Raw genomic sequence first — 15,798 nt, 5'->3', positions numbered from 1 at the left:
CACGGAAAAGGGCGACGTTAGCACCAACGGTGGGCATGAGTTGAGTGAATTTGAGATATGAGTTACTTTGATGCTTTTACTCTTTAATTGTTAAATAAAGTAACTGGTTAAATTAAGGTGAAAATCTTGAATAAATATAATTAGGATGTCCAGTGGAATCTCACAAACCTCAGGTGGGAATCATTTCCTCATTCATAAATTTGCATATTACCACGCATAAATGAGTGTGTCATGTGTCCAATGGTTGAATTTTCAATATAATAATTGGTGCAACTTTATTTTTTTATCTTTATTCATTTATTTTTTTTTTAAAAGGGAAAGAAAAACAATTATTCTATCACATTATTGCATCTTTTTGGCAATTTATCACGATGAAAACACGTTGGCTTTGATTTAAAATACAATAAGAATTTTCAAGGATTCACATGCTATACGTGAACCAAAAAGTTGTAAAGAGGTGGTGCATTTACAATGTTAAATGAATTCAATCAATTGGGCATGGGCCAGCTGCTTCTGTCTGAACCTACAACAATGAACTGGGCTAACTCTAGTGGGCATAAACCGAATCCAGGCTAAACATGAAATGAAGACTCTTGAGAATCCAAAGCTAATCATGCAATCTACCCATTAATATTATTTCTTATAATTAAAATCTGTAGGTTGTTGTATAATTGCACGTGTCATCACGTTAACTCTGGTGAAGCACGTGACAGGTGGTTGCCACTTGTGCTTGCAAAAAACCAGTCGGTGGTTCCTCTTTCACAACATTTTTTTTTTTACCCATCTTCTTCTTCTTCTTCTTCATAAAATGCTTGCTTACAAATGAAACACATATTACTGTACAAGTCTGCTTTCTTCCAATTATTGTTATTTTATAATTCAACTTGACATGATGTTCACAGTAGCTCCATTAGCTAAACAACATTTTCAATAATGTTCCATGATAATCACGCGTCCACCCAAATAACATTAACTATGATTATGTTACTCATTGGACGAACATTATCTTGTATAAATACATTATTATGCTGCTTTTTACATAATAATAAAATTTCTTAATTAATTTAATATTTTTATAGCCCACGCATCAAGTGAATAGCATGCCAATTTATCAATTGGGTCGGTTGGTGGGTTAAACGAAGAGATGAAAATCTTGTCTGAGTAAACGACTTTTTTCCACTCAAATAATGACTTAATGATAATTTTCACTAATAAATTTTTAAAATGTCACTTTATTATATAAATTTATATTCCGTCTCTGATTCTGACATCGTTGTAACCCTACATTATCATATTTATTTTTTCCGATCATCACTCACTAAAATCCCTCAAACCCTACTCTTACTGACCTCGTTGATCACTGTCAATCGAGTGATTAGGGTTTGGACATCTGTTCATTTTAAGTTAAATTTTGATCAATTTTAATCACTAAAATCTAACATTTTATAACCACAAAACTTATCAATATTCATTCTTTAAAACCCTAATAGTTTGGTCGAGTTTACTTTCTTTTTATTGTCAGAATATAAATTCAGTCAAATTAATGTGTTTCTAATTTTGGTCACTGTTACGCAAACTTAAAAGTTTAGCAAAAGCCTGTAGTAGTCAGCCCAGCAGATCAACCGCACCAGTGGCGCCACTATGAGCGGCCAATAGTTGCAAACTCTTGATTTAATATAATTTAAATAGCAAGAAACTAAAAATAAATTAATTGTAAATAATATGATTATAATGTTTTTCTATTTTATTTTATTTTTATAAATGATTAAATAGGAGGCAGAGGGCATTGTTCATGATGCATATTTGGCAGGAAGAAGAAGCAGCTATATGCTTGCCACCTCACTCCCACTCCTCTCCCACAAATCTTGAACATTAATACGACAGTCATAAATCCTTTTTATTAATTATTTCTTACAAACGTAATATATTTCATCTGTTTAACAATAAATTTCATCTACTCAAATACGAACGGATCAATTGTAAACTGTCAAGTTAATATTTATAAAAAGTTTTTATCAATCTATCTTTATTCAATCTCGAATATCTTGTAAGGGGTATCACAACCTTTTGTTTACAAATGGTTTTCACTCATGAAAGGACCCAAACGCCCTCAATCAACATCAGGATCAGTCAATTATAACCAAAAGTAACAACAGCAAGGGGTAAAACCGTCATTCAAACTAAGCCATCACAGCTAGGGCCACCGTCCGAAAAGGCTTCCTTCCCCTCACCCAACGGACACACTCTTCCCCACCTCTCCTAACCCAATTACGCCCTGTGCACTAATGCGCACGTTAACTGTCTCCCCACTGGCCACTACCATATATGGTCCATATCCAAATACCCAAATTCCAAATTAATTAATATCTCATTATTTTCATATTAAATTAGCATTGATAAAATTTTAAAGTCGGTACTTAATTTAAAAAATAGGAAAAAATAAAAAAAGTTTTATATATAAATTTGCTTCTTGGATGTTATTTATTAACATGGGAGGCCAACACTGACTTAATACTGAATTCTACTGACCACTGCCTTCAATGGATCTGTATGCGCACTGCACCACACTTATAAATCGTAACTGCCTCGCACTTTGAATCGATCTCCTCCTCCATTTCACTTTTTTATCTTTATGTCATTTCCGAAACGAAACCGTTTCGTTTCACTCTCCATCACTTGTACCACCACCTCCGATCGGGTCTCACATTCCCGACCCGACCCGACCCTTTTCCTTCCTCTCACTGTATTCATCCTCAGCTTCTAGTAATAACAATAAATTTATGTGATCGATCTTTGATCTGATAGTGAATGCTTTGGTGCTTAAGATGAATCCTCTATGCTGCATTGCTCCCGTTTCAATCGATCGGGACCGGTCCAACCCGGTGGTTGCCAAATCGACGAGTCATTGTCAGCTGGGGCTTGAAACGGCTGCCGTTAAGACCGTAAAACCGAGTTTTTCAACTCAGGTATCTTCAGTTGGCACAGATTCCGATAAATCTTCAGCGGCTAATGCTGTTGTTGAGTTAGTGTCGGAATCTCGAGACTCGAAACTGTACAGTGGAAATGGCGGAGGCGTGAGTGCCAGCGTGGCAGGGATTTTGTACAAGTGGGTGAATTACGGTAAAGGATGGAGATCAAGATGGTTCGTGCTTGAAGACGGAGTGCTATCATATTACAAGATTCATGGACCGGATAAAATTTTGATGAGTCCAGCTAGAGACAACAGTGTAAAAGTGATCGGAGAAGATTCGGTTAGGTTTTTGAGAAAGGCTAACTGGAACTGTTATCGTCCGGGCTCGGCAGCTCGGCAGTGCAAACCATTCGGTGAAATTCATTTGAAGGTTTCTTTTCTCTTGTTTTTGTTTGTTTGGTTTGCAGCGTAGATTTTTATTATTTCGTTGACTTGTTATTGTTATATTTACACTTTAATTGTCTTTGATGTTATTTTAAGTAAATCGAGCGTGTCTAATGAGTGGCATATTTTTTAATACGTCTTTTTTCTTCACCACTTGTTTGGGTTATTTTGTCTCTTTGCTTATTTTCTTTATGTGTTGTGTAAGTTAATGGCTTAGCATGCGGTTAAGTTCTGGAGATTATTGGGTGGAATCCTTTATCTAATTTAAAATGTTGCTGATGATATATGGATGTTTTTGTTTTGTTGTGTGAAAGATTGTCTTTGGTAATCTACTTATGAGATATTACCTATTAAAGTGTTACAAACGGATTGTGTTTAAAGAATTTGGGTATTGTTGGAGAGGGAGAGAAACCACTACAAATTCAAGTGTCTAGACCTGATTATGTGTCTCTGAGTATGTTGTTCTCATTGATATTTTGAGGTCTAGAGTAATCATAAAGTGGTAAATGCTTGTATTATTTGAATAAGTGAAGTAAAAGATAGTTTTGGCTGTTTCATCTTGCCCCCCTGAAGATTTATGTCATGCTAATGCACCAAACTTCACTTTGTTCTTTTTGCAAATTATAATGATTTCTGGCTGACATAACAATTGATAGTTGTATTAATATTTAAATTTTTCTGGAATCATTCTGTGATGACCAATGATAATTCGGGAAATAATGGTGTCCCTCTGTTCTTGCTAAACTTCTGGCAGGACTGGCATAAACAGAGCATGGTAGCATATTTTGTTATATATAATGATGGAATTACCAGTCATATTTTCAATTCCCGTGCAGTAAATATTTGCTACTGGTTTCCATTAAACATCTTCTTTTTGATTAGCAGCTAATTCTTTAGTATTATGGTGCATAGGTATCTTCAGTCCGTGCAAGCAAGTCAGATGACAAAAGGCTTACCATATTCACAGGAACAAAGACACTTCACTTGCGTTGTATATCTAGAGAGGACAGAGCTCTGTGGATTGAGGCACTGCAGGCTGCTAAAGATCTTTTCCCTAGAGGGTTGACAAGCGTTGATTTTTCACTGTCTGAAGATATTGTTGTTTCAACTGAGAAACTACGGCTACGATTATTGCAAGAAGGCGTTGGCGAGGCAGCTATTAAAGACTGCGAGTCTATTATGCTCTCTGAACACTCTGTGCTGCAAAACCAGCTAAATTCTCTTCAACGTAAACATATGATGCTATTAGAGACATTGAGGCAACTAGAGGTATATGTCATTCTTCCATTTTCAAATATTAGTGCCATATACTTCAATGATTAAAAACAATTTGTCCAAGGATACTGAATGCAAGCAACACTTTATTCTTTTTCATTCTATCATCTGGAAGGATACAGATAAGCATCTGACATTAATTACTGGATGAACTTTTTTCTGTTTTACTATTCTCTTACATGGAACTTCTGTTTGTAATGTAGCTTGTTCGTCATTGATTTTTATGAGATTCCTTACTTAAAATATAGCTAGAGCCTGTATGGTTTCTGTTTTCAGATTTTTCTTTTAACTTTTTCATAGACCAAGGTTATAGCACCAAGCACTTGGTTAAGTCCCAATTTTCTTTTTCATCCATTTTGTTGATGGTGAATATTGAATTCTGAGCTCAGTCATCATTATTTGTCTTGTATTGATTAATTAACATTAATTGTTTGATTGGCATGGTTATGTTATTGGTTTAAGTGCTTCAAGAACTAAAGGAATCAAAATCCACCCAAGCCAGTGTGAAGGATGTCATTACCTGCCAAGACTATCTGGTGAAAAGACCACAGGTGCAAGCATGGTAGGCCTGTGTTAGTGTAGCATAGTATAGGGAGGAAAGAGAGCTAGATGGTGGATATGAATTTTAGCTGAAAATATAACAAAAATCTTGATGGTCCTACCTTGGAGTGGATGAGGAAATGGAAACAGGCCCCATGTTGTTGACATAAAGTTCTTCTTGTGTGGACTCAAGTTGTTGCTTAAACCCCCCCTTGCACCTTCCCGGCCCCCCCCCCCCCCGCCCCCCCTATTACATCTTGGTCATGTTGTTTGGATACAGAACACTGGTGATGACTTTGCCATGCTTTCAAAAAATCTAAAGAGTGATGATTTTGATTTTGATTACGTGACTTAATGAGTTTGGCCATAAATGTTGCATCATTATTTAACTGCATACTTCTAGTGCTTGAGTTTTCATCGGTTTATGAATCTATACTTCTTTGGTATTTGAGCCTGTGTTATCTCAATTATTTTTCCTCAAATTTACTTTTTATTTTTACTGCTATTTAAATACTATGGCTAATTTCTCCTTTCAAAATTGTTTTGCAGACGGAGAAAATAGAGCTGGAAGCTACTGTAGTGGATGAGACAAAGGAACGTGATTCTTTCTGTGGACAAGGGAATAGAAGATATAGTGGTTAGCCATGCTTTTTAACTTCTACAGTCACAAGAATTTGTTAAACTGAATAATTTTTTTACCTCATTTCGATTTCATATCATCTTCATGTTGCAGATTTCTATTCTGTCATGTCTGAGGGCAGTGGAACTGATTCTGAAGCAGATAATGAAAGTCGTGATGGAGCAGATGTTGAAACAGATGAAGATGATGGAACATTTTTTGATACCAATGATTTTTTGTCTTCAGAGGCTCTAAGAAGTGCTTCTTATCGGAGTAGGGAAGCTTCAGGAAATGCTTGTATATATGACAAAGAATTATTCATTTCTGATCGTTTACGAGGTGTTGAGAATGAAATCAGGCTAATAAAATATCCATATGTTAAAAGAAGGGATAATTTGCCAGAACCAAAGGAAAAAGAGAAGCCGGTTGGCCTGTGGTCAATTATCAAGGACAATATTGGAAAGGATTTATCTGGAGTATGTCTCCCTGTTTATTTTAATGAACCACTTTCTTCACTGCAGAAGTGCTTTGAGGATTTGGAATATTCATACTTGGTTGATCTGGCGTTGGAATGGGGAAAGCAGGTCAGGTCCTCAGCTTTGCTTTCTTTTGTGGCAAAGCAGTTTTAAAGCATGATCTGCTAATTACATATTATTCCAGATAGTTCATGTGGAAGCTTGAGTCCTGAAAGAACTAGTTACCTGCCCTCCATAGTGCTGTATCATTGACCCCTTTAACTGTTCACTTGGCATTTGTAAAACTCTTTTATGGTAACATTTTTTATTTATTATTATTTTTTTTTCTTTCTTGATGGGGTCTTGAGGATGGATCTAGTAGTTATTCCCTAAGCATTGGTTCACAGGTCATGCTAGTTTCCAACTTTTAGTTGCTGATATGGGGTCCTTGAAGATTTGAATCCCTCAACTCCCCTTCGGGAGGAGGCACCTGGTCCTCTGGCCAAGGACTTGTGGTCCATGTGAACCATGTATAAGAAGGTAGAAAGAAATGTTATTATGTGATCTACTGTTCAGCTCCAAACATTCTTTTCTTATATCAAGGAATCGGCCTTCAACATATTGTCTGTTTCACTAGAGTTTGGAGCTTCTTTAGGCACCACCTAATTGGAGCTTCTTTATGTACCACCTACATGCTCATATGGTTGTGCATTGTGATAAAAACTAGTCATTTGTGGACTGTGGGTAGATTAGGCCATTACCAGTGGCTGGTGTTGGGTTATGAGTCTTATCAATACATTCTGTTTTTGAAAAATAAGCCTATCTGGACAGTTTATATAAGTTTCATGAAGATATTGCCAGCATTTTTTCTAATAAGAAAAAAAAGAGAGGGACCAGCCAGATTTGCTGGAATAAATTTTCGTCTTTGTTGCATTTATAATTGAGTGTTGAAATGATCTATATTCCATGTTCTGACATGAGTGGTTTACACGGTTCAGGGAAATGACTTGATGAGAATTTTAAACATTGCGGCTTTTGCTGTATCTGGCTATGCATCAACAGAAGGCCGGCAGTGCAAACCCTTCAATCCTCTTCTTGGGGAGACCTATGAAGCTGACTATCCAGATAAAGGACTTCACTTTTTTTCTGAAAAGGTATTTGCTTCTCTCTTCCACTGTGTTCTGAATTTTGACCCAACAATGTCGGAAAGATAAAGTTGAAGCCACTCATTTGTTGCCTCATTCTTGTTCATGAAGTGACACTTTTTCAGTTGATTACTGGATATCTAACAAGTTTCTTAAATTTCAGGTGAGTCACCATCCGATGATTGTTGCTTGTCACTGTGAGGGAAGAGGCTGGAAATTCTGGGCAGACTCTAATCTCAAAGGCAAATTTTGGGGGCGGTCTATTCAGCTCGACCCTGTTGGTGCCCTAACCCTGCAGTTTGAAGATGGTGAGACCTTCCAGTGGAGCAAGGTCACCACATCCATATACAATATCATACTTGGGAAAATTTATTGTGATCACTATGGTACCATGCGTATTAAGGGCAGTGGGAACTACTCCTGCAAACTCAAGTTCAAGGAACAGTCCATTATAGACCGAAATCCCCATCAGGTTATTTCTTTACTTTTGTTGGTGCATAATAGTTATCATTTTTTTATAAAGATGTTAGAGCTCAACTGTTGTTTCCTCTCTGTCGTTATCTCAACAAAAAAACATATTGTTGGCACCTTAAATTTGTCATAAATTCTAGATGATTGTCTATTAAAAAGGATTTATGATCTATCACGTGATGCCCTCATTCTTTTTATCATCTTAAAATTTTGTTGGCATATTTAAGTCCCATTTCTTTTTCATCCATTTTGTTGATGGTGAATATTGAATTCTGAGCTCAGTCATCATTTTGTCTTGTATTGATTAATTAACATTAATTGTTTGATTGGCATGGTTATGTTATTGGTTTAAGTGCTTCAAGAACTAAAGGAATCAAAATCCACCCAAGCCAGTGTGAAGGATGTCATTACCTGCCAAGACTATCTGGTGAAAAGACCACAGGTGCAAGCATGGTAGGCCTGTGTTATTGTAGCATAGTATAGGGAGGAAAGAGAGCTAGATGGTGGATTGATTTAGCTGAATATAACAAAATCTTGATGGTCCTACCTTGGAGTGGATGAGGAAATGGAAACAGGCCCCATGTTTTTGACATAAAGTTCTTCTTGTGTGGACTCAAGTTGTTGCTTAAACCACCCCTTGCACTTCCGGCCCCCCCCCCCGCCCCCCCTATTACATCTTGTCATGTTGTTTGATACAGAACACTGGTGATACTTTGCCATGCTTTCAAAAAATCTAAAGATGATGATTTTGATTTTGATTACGTGACTTAATGAGTTTGGCCATAAATGTTGCATCATATTTAACTGCATACTTCTAGTTGCTTGATTTTTCATCGTTTTAATTTGCTTCTTGGATGTTATTTATTAACATGGGAGGCCAACACTGACTTTATACTGAATTCTACTGACCACTGCCTTCAATGGATCTGTATGCGCACTGCACCACACTTATAAATCGTAACTGCCTCGCACTTTGAATCGATCTCCTCCTCCATTTCACTTTTTTATCTTTATGTCATTTCCGAAACGAAACCGTTTCGTTTCACTCTCCATCACTTGTACCACCACCTCCGATCGGGTCTCACATTCCCGACCCGACCCGACCCTTTTCCTTCCTCTCACTGTATTCATCCTCAGCTTCTAGTAATAACAATAAATTTATGTGATCGATCTTTGATCTGATAGTGAATGCTTTGGTGCTTAAGATGAATCCTCTATGCTGCATTGCTCCCGTTTCAATCGATCGGGACCGGTCCAACCCGGTGGTTGCCAAATCGACGAGTCATTGTCAGCTGGGGCTTGAAACGGCTGCCGTTAAGACCGTAAAACCGAGTTTTTCAACTCAGGTATCTTCAGTTGGCACAGATTCCGATAAATCTTCAGCGGCTAATGCTGTTGTTGAGTTAGTGTCGGAATCTCGAGACTCGAAACTGTACAGTGGAAATGGCGGAGGCGTGAGTGCCAGCGTGGCAGGGATTTTGTACAAGTGGGTGAATTACGGTAAAGGATGGAGATCAAGATGGTTCGTGCTTGAAGACGGAGTGCTATCATATTACAAGATTCATGGACCGGATAAAATTTTGATGAGTCCAGCTAGAGACAACAGTGTAAAAGTGATCGGAGAAGATTCGGTTAGGTTTTTGAGAAAGGCTAACTGGAACTGTTATCGTCCGGGCTCGGCAGCTCGGCAGTGCAAACCATTCGGTGAAATTCATTTGAAGGTTTCTTTTCTCTTGTTTTTGTTTGTTTGGTTTGCAGCGTAGATTTTTATTATTTCGTTGACTTGTTATTGTTATATTTACACTTTAATTGTCTTTGATGTTATTTTAAGTAAATCGAGCGTGTCTAATGAGTGGCATATTTTTTAATACGTCTTTTTTCTTCACCACTTGTTTGGGTTATTTTGTCTCTTTGCTTATTTTCTTTATGTGTTGTGTAAGTTAATGGCTTAGCATGCGGTTAAGTTCTGGAGATTATTGGGTGGAATCCTTTATCTAATTTAAAATGTTGCTGATGATATATGGATGTTTTTGTTTTGTTGTGTGAAAGATTGTCTTTGGTAATCTACTTATGAGATATTACCTATTAAAGTGTTACAAACGGATTGTGTTTAAAGAATTTGGGTATTGTTGGAGAGGGAGAGAAACCACTACAAATTCAAGTGTCTAGACCTGATTATGTGTCTCTGAGTATGTTGTTCTCATTGATATTTTGAGGTCTAGAGTAATCATAAAGTGGTAAATGCTTGTATTATTTGAATAAGTGAAGTAAAAGATAGTTTTGGCTGTTTCATCTTGCCCCCCTGAAGATTTATGTCATGCTAATGCACCAAACTTCACTTTGTTCTTTTTGCAAATTATAATGATTTCTGGCTGACATAACAATTGATAGTTGTATTAATATTTAAATTTTTCTGGAATCATTCTGTGATGACCAATGATAATTCGGGAAATAATGGTGTCCCTCTGTTCTTGCTAAACTTCTGGCAGGACTGGCATAAACAGAGCATGGTAGCATATTTTGTTATATATAATGATGGAATTACCAGTCATATTTTCAATTCCCGTGCAGTAAATATTTGCTACTGGTTTCCATTAAACATCTTCTTTTTGATTAGCAGCTAATTCTTTAGTATTATGGTGCATAGGTATCTTCAGTCCGTGCAAGCAAGTCAGATGACAAAAGGCTTACCATATTCACAGGAACAAAGACACTTCACTTGCGTTGTATATCTAGAGAGGACAGAGCTCTGTGGATTGAGGCACTGCAGGCTGCTAAAGATCTTTTCCCTAGAGGGTTGACAAGCGTTGATTTTTCACTGTCTGAAGATATTGTTGTTTCAACTGAGAAACTACGGCTACGATTATTGCAAGAAGGCGTTGGCGAGGCAGCTATTAAAGACTGCGAGTCTATTATGCTCTCTGAACACTCTGTGCTGCAAAACCAGCTAAATTCTCTTCAACGTAAACATATGATGCTATTAGAGACATTGAGGCAACTAGAGGTATATGTCATTCTTCCATTTTCAAATATTAGTGCCATATACTTCAATGATTAAAAACAATTTGTCCAAGGATACTGAATGCAAGCAACACTTTATTCTTTTTCATTCTATCATCTGGAAGGATACAGATAAGCATCTGACATTAATTACTGGATGAACTTTTTTCTGTTTTACTATTCTCTTACATGGAACTTCTGTTTGTAATGTAGCTTGTTCGTCATTGATTTTTATGAGATTCCTTACTTAAAATATAGCTAGAGCCTGTATGGTTTCTGTTTTCAGATTTTTCTTTTAACTTTTTCATAGACCAAGGTTATAGCACCAAGCACTTGGTTAAGTCCCAATTTTCTTTTTCATCCATTTTGTTGATGGTGAATATTGAATTCTGAGCTCAGTCATCATTATTTGTCTTGTATTGATTAATTAACATTAATTGTTTGATTGGCATGGTTATGTTATTGGTTTAAGTGCTTCAAGAACTAAAGGAATCAAAATCCACCCAAGCCAGTGTGAAGGATGTCATTACCTGCCAAGACTATCTGGTGAAAAGACCACAGGTGCAAGCATGGTAGGCCTGTGTTAGTGTAGCATAGTATAGGGAGGAAAGAGAGCTAGATGGTGGATATGAATTTTAGCTGAAAATATAACAAAAATCTTGATGGTCCTACCTTGGAGTGGATGAGGAAATGGAAACAGGCCCCATGTTGTTGACATAAAGTTCTTCTTGTGTGGACTCAAGTTGTTGCTTAAACCCCCCCTTGCACCTTCCCGGCCCCCCCCCCCCCCGCCCCCCCTATTACATCTTGGTCATGTTGTTTGGATACAGAACACTGGTGATGACTTTGCCATGCTTTCAAAAAATCTAAAGAGTGATGATTTTGATTTTGATTACGTGACTTAATGAGTTTGGCCATAAATGTTGCATCATTATTTAACTGCATACTTCTAGTGCTTGAGTTTTCATCGGTTTATGAATCTATACTTCTTTGGTATTTGAGCCTGTGTTATCTCAATTATTTTTCCTCAAATTTACTTTTTATTTTTACTGCTATTTAAATACTATGGCTAATTTCTCCTTTCAAAATTGTTTTGCAGACGGAGAAAATAGAGCTGGAAGCTACTGTAGTGGATGAGACAAAGGAACGTGATTCTTTCTGTGGACAAGGGAATAGAAGATATAGTGGTTAGCCATGCTTTTTAACTTCTACAGTCACAAGAATTTGTTAAACTGAATAATTTTTTTACCTCATTTCGATTTCATATCATCTTCATGTTGCAGATTTCTATTCTGTCATGTCTGAGGGCAGTGGAACTGATTCTGAAGCAGATAATGAAAGTCGTGATGGAGCAGATGTTGAAACAGATGAAGATGATGGAACATTTTTTGATACCAATGATTTTTTGTCTTCAGAGGCTCTAAGAAGTGCTTCTTATCGGAGTAGGGAAGCTTCAGGAAATGCTTGTATATATGACAAAGAATTATTCATTTCTGATCGTTTACGAGGTGTTGAGAATGAAATCAGGCTAATAAAATATCCATATGTTAAAAGAAGGGATAATTTGCCAGAACCAAAGGAAAAAGAGAAGCCGGTTGGCCTGTGGTCAATTATCAAGGACAATATTGGAAAGGATTTATCTGGAGTATGTCTCCCTGTTTATTTTAATGAACCACTTTCTTCACTGCAGAAGTGCTTTGAGGATTTGGAATATTCATACTTGGTTGATCTGGCGTTGGAATGGGGAAAGCAGGTCAGGTCCTCAGCTTTGCTTTCTTTTGTGGCAAAGCAGTTTTAAAGCATGATCTGCTAATTACATATTATTCCAGATAGTTCATGTGGAAGCTTGAGTCCTGAAAGAACTAGTTACCTGCCCTCCATAGTGCTGTATCATTGACCCCTTTAACTGTTCACTTGGCATTTGTAAAACTCTTTTATGGTAACATTTTTTATTTATTATTATTTTTTTTTCTTTCTTGATGGGGTCTTGAGGATGGATCTAGTAGTTATTCCCTAAGCATTGGTTCACAGGTCATGCTAGTTTCCAACTTTTAGTTGCTGATATGGGGTCCTTGAAGATTTGAATCCCTCAACTCCCCTTCGGGAGGAGGCACCTGGTCCTCTGGCCAAGGACTTGTGGTCCATGTGAACCATGTATAAGAAGGTAGAAAGAAATGTTATTATGTGATCTACTGTTCAGCTCCAAACATTCTTTTCTTATATCAAGGAATCGGCCTTCAACATATTGTCTGTTTCACTAGAGTTTGGAGCTTCTTTAGGCACCACCTAATTGGAGCTTCTTTATGTACCACCTACATGCTCATATGGTTGTGCATTGTGATAAAAACTAGTCATTTGTGGACTGTGGGTAGATTAGGCCATTACCAGTGGCTGGTGTTGGGTTATGAGTCTTATCAATACATTCTGTTTTTGAAAAATAAGCCTATCTGGACAGTTTATATAAGTTTCATGAAGATATTGCCAGCATTTTTTCTAATAAGAAAAAAAAGAGAGGGACCAGCCAGATTTGCTGGAATAAATTTTCGTCTTTGTTGCATTTATAATTGAGTGTTGAAATGATCTATATTCCATGTTCTGACATGAGTGGTTTACACGGTTCAGGGAAATGACTTGATGAGAATTTTAAACATTGCGGCTTTTGCTGTATCTGGCTATGCATCAACAGAAGGCCGGCAGTGCAAACCCTTCAATCCTCTTCTTGGGGAGACCTATGAAGCTGACTATCCAGATAAAGGACTTCACTTTTTTTCTGAAAAGGTATTTGCTTCTCTCTTCCACTGTGTTCTGAATTTTGACCCAACAATGTCGGAAAGATAAAGTTGAAGCCACTCATTTGTTGCCTCATTCTTGTTCATGAAGTGACACTTTTTCAGTTGATTACTGGATATCTAACAAGTTTCTTAAATTTCAGGTGAGTCACCATCCGATGATTGTTGCTTGTCACTGTGAGGGAAGAGGCTGGAAATTCTGGGCAGACTCTAATCTCAAAGGCAAATTTTGGGGGCGGTCTATTCAGCTCGACCCTGTTGGTGCCCTAACCCTGCAGTTTGAAGATGGTGAGACCTTCCAGTGGAGCAAGGTCACCACATCCATATACAATATCATACTTGGGAAAATTTATTGTGATCACTATGGTACCATGCGTATTAAGGGCAGTGGGAACTACTCCTGCAAACTCAAGTTCAAGGAACAGTCTATTATAGACCGAAATCCCCATCAGGTTATTTCTTTACTTTTGTTGGTGCATAATAGTTATCATTTTTTTATAAAGATGTTAGAGCTCAACTGTTGTTTCCTCTCTGTCGTTATCTCAACAAAAAGACGTATTGTTGGCACCTTAAATTTGTCATAAATTCTAGATGATTGTCTATTAAAAAGGATTTATGATCTATCACGTGATGCCGTCATTCTTTTTATCATCTTAAAATTTTGTTGGCATATTGGTTTTTTTCCTGGTATAGTACTTTCTCTTATCAAATTTTAACTATCGTATACTTCCTGTAAATGAAGAGGGTTATTTCCATTTTTCTCTTATCATATTGGCCACTCTTGAGATGAGACAAAACTGAAACTATAAATGAGCATGTATATTTGCATACAGTGGTAATTATGTTATTCCTTTCAGTATTTGATTAAGTTTTTCTGATGATGAATCTAGGTTCACGGATTTGTGCAAGACAATAGAACTGGAGAGAAGGTGGCGATGTTGGTGGGTAAGTGGGATGAAGCTATGTACTATGTGCTGGGAGATCCAACTACGAAACCGAAGGGGTATGATCCAATGACTGAAGCTGTGTTGCTGTGGGAAAGAGGCAAATCTGTTACCAAGACAAGATACAATCTCACTCCGTTTGCAATGTCCTTGAATGAACTGACCCCTGGCTTATTGGATAAATTGCCTCCAACTGATTCAAGGCTGAGGCCAGATCAGAGACACTTAGAGAATGGAGAATATGAGTTGGCAAATGCTGAAAAGCTGAGGCTGGAACATTTGCAGAGACAGGTATGTCTTAAAGATCTTCTTTTGTCCTTAACATAGATATTGAGTCTGACGAAGTTACAAAGTTATATGTGATTTTGTCTGGACTAGAGATACTGTTATACTTGGAGATTTATAACTGCCCTTTTATTACCTCTGTTAACTTTTAATTCTTTGTTTTTAACTGTGTAAACTTTAAGCTTTTTACTCTTCGCCGCAATCTTTTCTGAACGATCTTTTGAGCAAAATTAGTGTACCATTTGATACAGGCAAGGAAGATGCAAGAGAGGGGATGGCAGCCAAGATGGTTTCAGAAGGATGAAGATGGTTGCTATCGTTACAAAGGTGGGTACTGGGAAGAAAGAGAAAAGAAGAATTGGGATGGAATTCCTGATATATTTGGCCAGAGCAGCGATTCACCTTCGATACTGGTGGAAGAGTAGAGGCTGTCTTTGGGCTCTCAGGGCTCTTTAAGTAATTGCTGTCTTTCTGTTTCCTTTGTTTTTCTTAGCCCTCCCTTCAGTCTCTTCTACTAATATCAACTCAAAAATCAAAATGTGAGTTTAGATGTAGCTTTTGTTAAGTTATAAAGGAGCTTCCTTGAGGTGTATTTCTCTTTTTTCTTGATCTTCTTGTCATCAACCATTCCCTCACTAGCAGCGTCCGCGATACCGACCTTAATAATTTTGAATCTTTGATCACAGGTGGGGTTTTTGTTTATGCCCATAACTAACCTGAAATTTAACTTTGTTTTGATTTTAAAACCCCGCAGTAGAATTGAGATATATGTGTACTTATATGCAATGTTTTAAAACCCAGCCCGGCCTGGCCGGTTTAACCGAGACCCGGAAGCTTTACCGGGTCGGGTTTACATTTTTCCTATTCATCCAAAACCTTAGAATTTGGGATGATGATCGGCGAATAATTTAAGGTCGGGA

General features: G+C 37.3%; 1 protein-coding gene across 2 annotated transcripts; it reads left to right on the top strand.

Annotated features, from left to right (window-relative positions):
• Positions 1–2,518: 2,518 nt before the first annotated feature.
• LOC116122089 (oxysterol-binding protein-related protein 1D-like) lies at positions 2,519–15,476 on the top strand. 2 transcript variants are annotated; one of them, XM_031408005.1, is made up of 8 exons: positions 2,519–3,341; positions 4,268–4,624; positions 5,720–5,807; positions 5,904–6,373; positions 7,243–7,398; positions 7,553–7,861; positions 14,540–14,884; positions 15,130–15,476. In XM_031408005.1, the coding sequence occupies exons 1-8, from the start codon at positions 2,826–2,828 to the stop codon at positions 15,301–15,303; spliced, it is 2,415 nt and encodes an 804-aa protein (XP_031263865.1). In that variant the 5' UTR covers positions 2,519–2,825; the 3' UTR covers positions 15,304–15,476. The 2 variants fall into 2 exon arrangements, with proteins under 2 accessions (XP_031263865.1, XP_031263866.1); XM_031408006.1 differs by lacking the exons at positions 2,519–3,341; positions 4,268–4,624; positions 5,720–5,807; ... (1 more) ...; positions 7,243–7,398; positions 7,553–7,861 and adding exons at positions 8,725–9,581; positions 10,508–10,864; positions 11,960–12,047; ... (1 more) ...; positions 13,483–13,638; positions 13,793–14,101.
• The last annotated feature ends 322 nt before the right edge of the window (positions 15,477–15,798 follow it).

This window comes from Pistacia vera, unplaced genomic scaffold (assembly GCF_008641045.1).
Source record: "Pistacia vera cultivar Batoury unplaced genomic scaffold, PisVer_v2 Contig1314, whole genome shotgun sequence".
Classification (NCBI taxonomy): Eukaryota; Viridiplantae; Streptophyta; class Magnoliopsida; order Sapindales; family Anacardiaceae; genus Pistacia; species Pistacia vera.
This window is presented reverse-complemented; position numbering and strand designations above follow the sequence as displayed.

Coding starts and splice junctions, on each gene's coding strand:
- LOC116122089 (XM_031408005.1), top strand. CDS start 2,826: ATGAATCCTCTATGCTGCATTGCTCCCGTTTCAATCGATCGGGACCGG. Junction 4,625..5,719: donor AGACATTGAGGCAACTAGAG/GTATATGTCATT, acceptor ATTGTTTTGCAG/ACGGAGAAAATAGAGCTGGA. Junction 5,808..5,903: donor AGGGAATAGAAGATATAGTG/GTTAGCCATGCT, acceptor TTCATGTTGCAG/ATTTCTATTCTGTCATGTCT.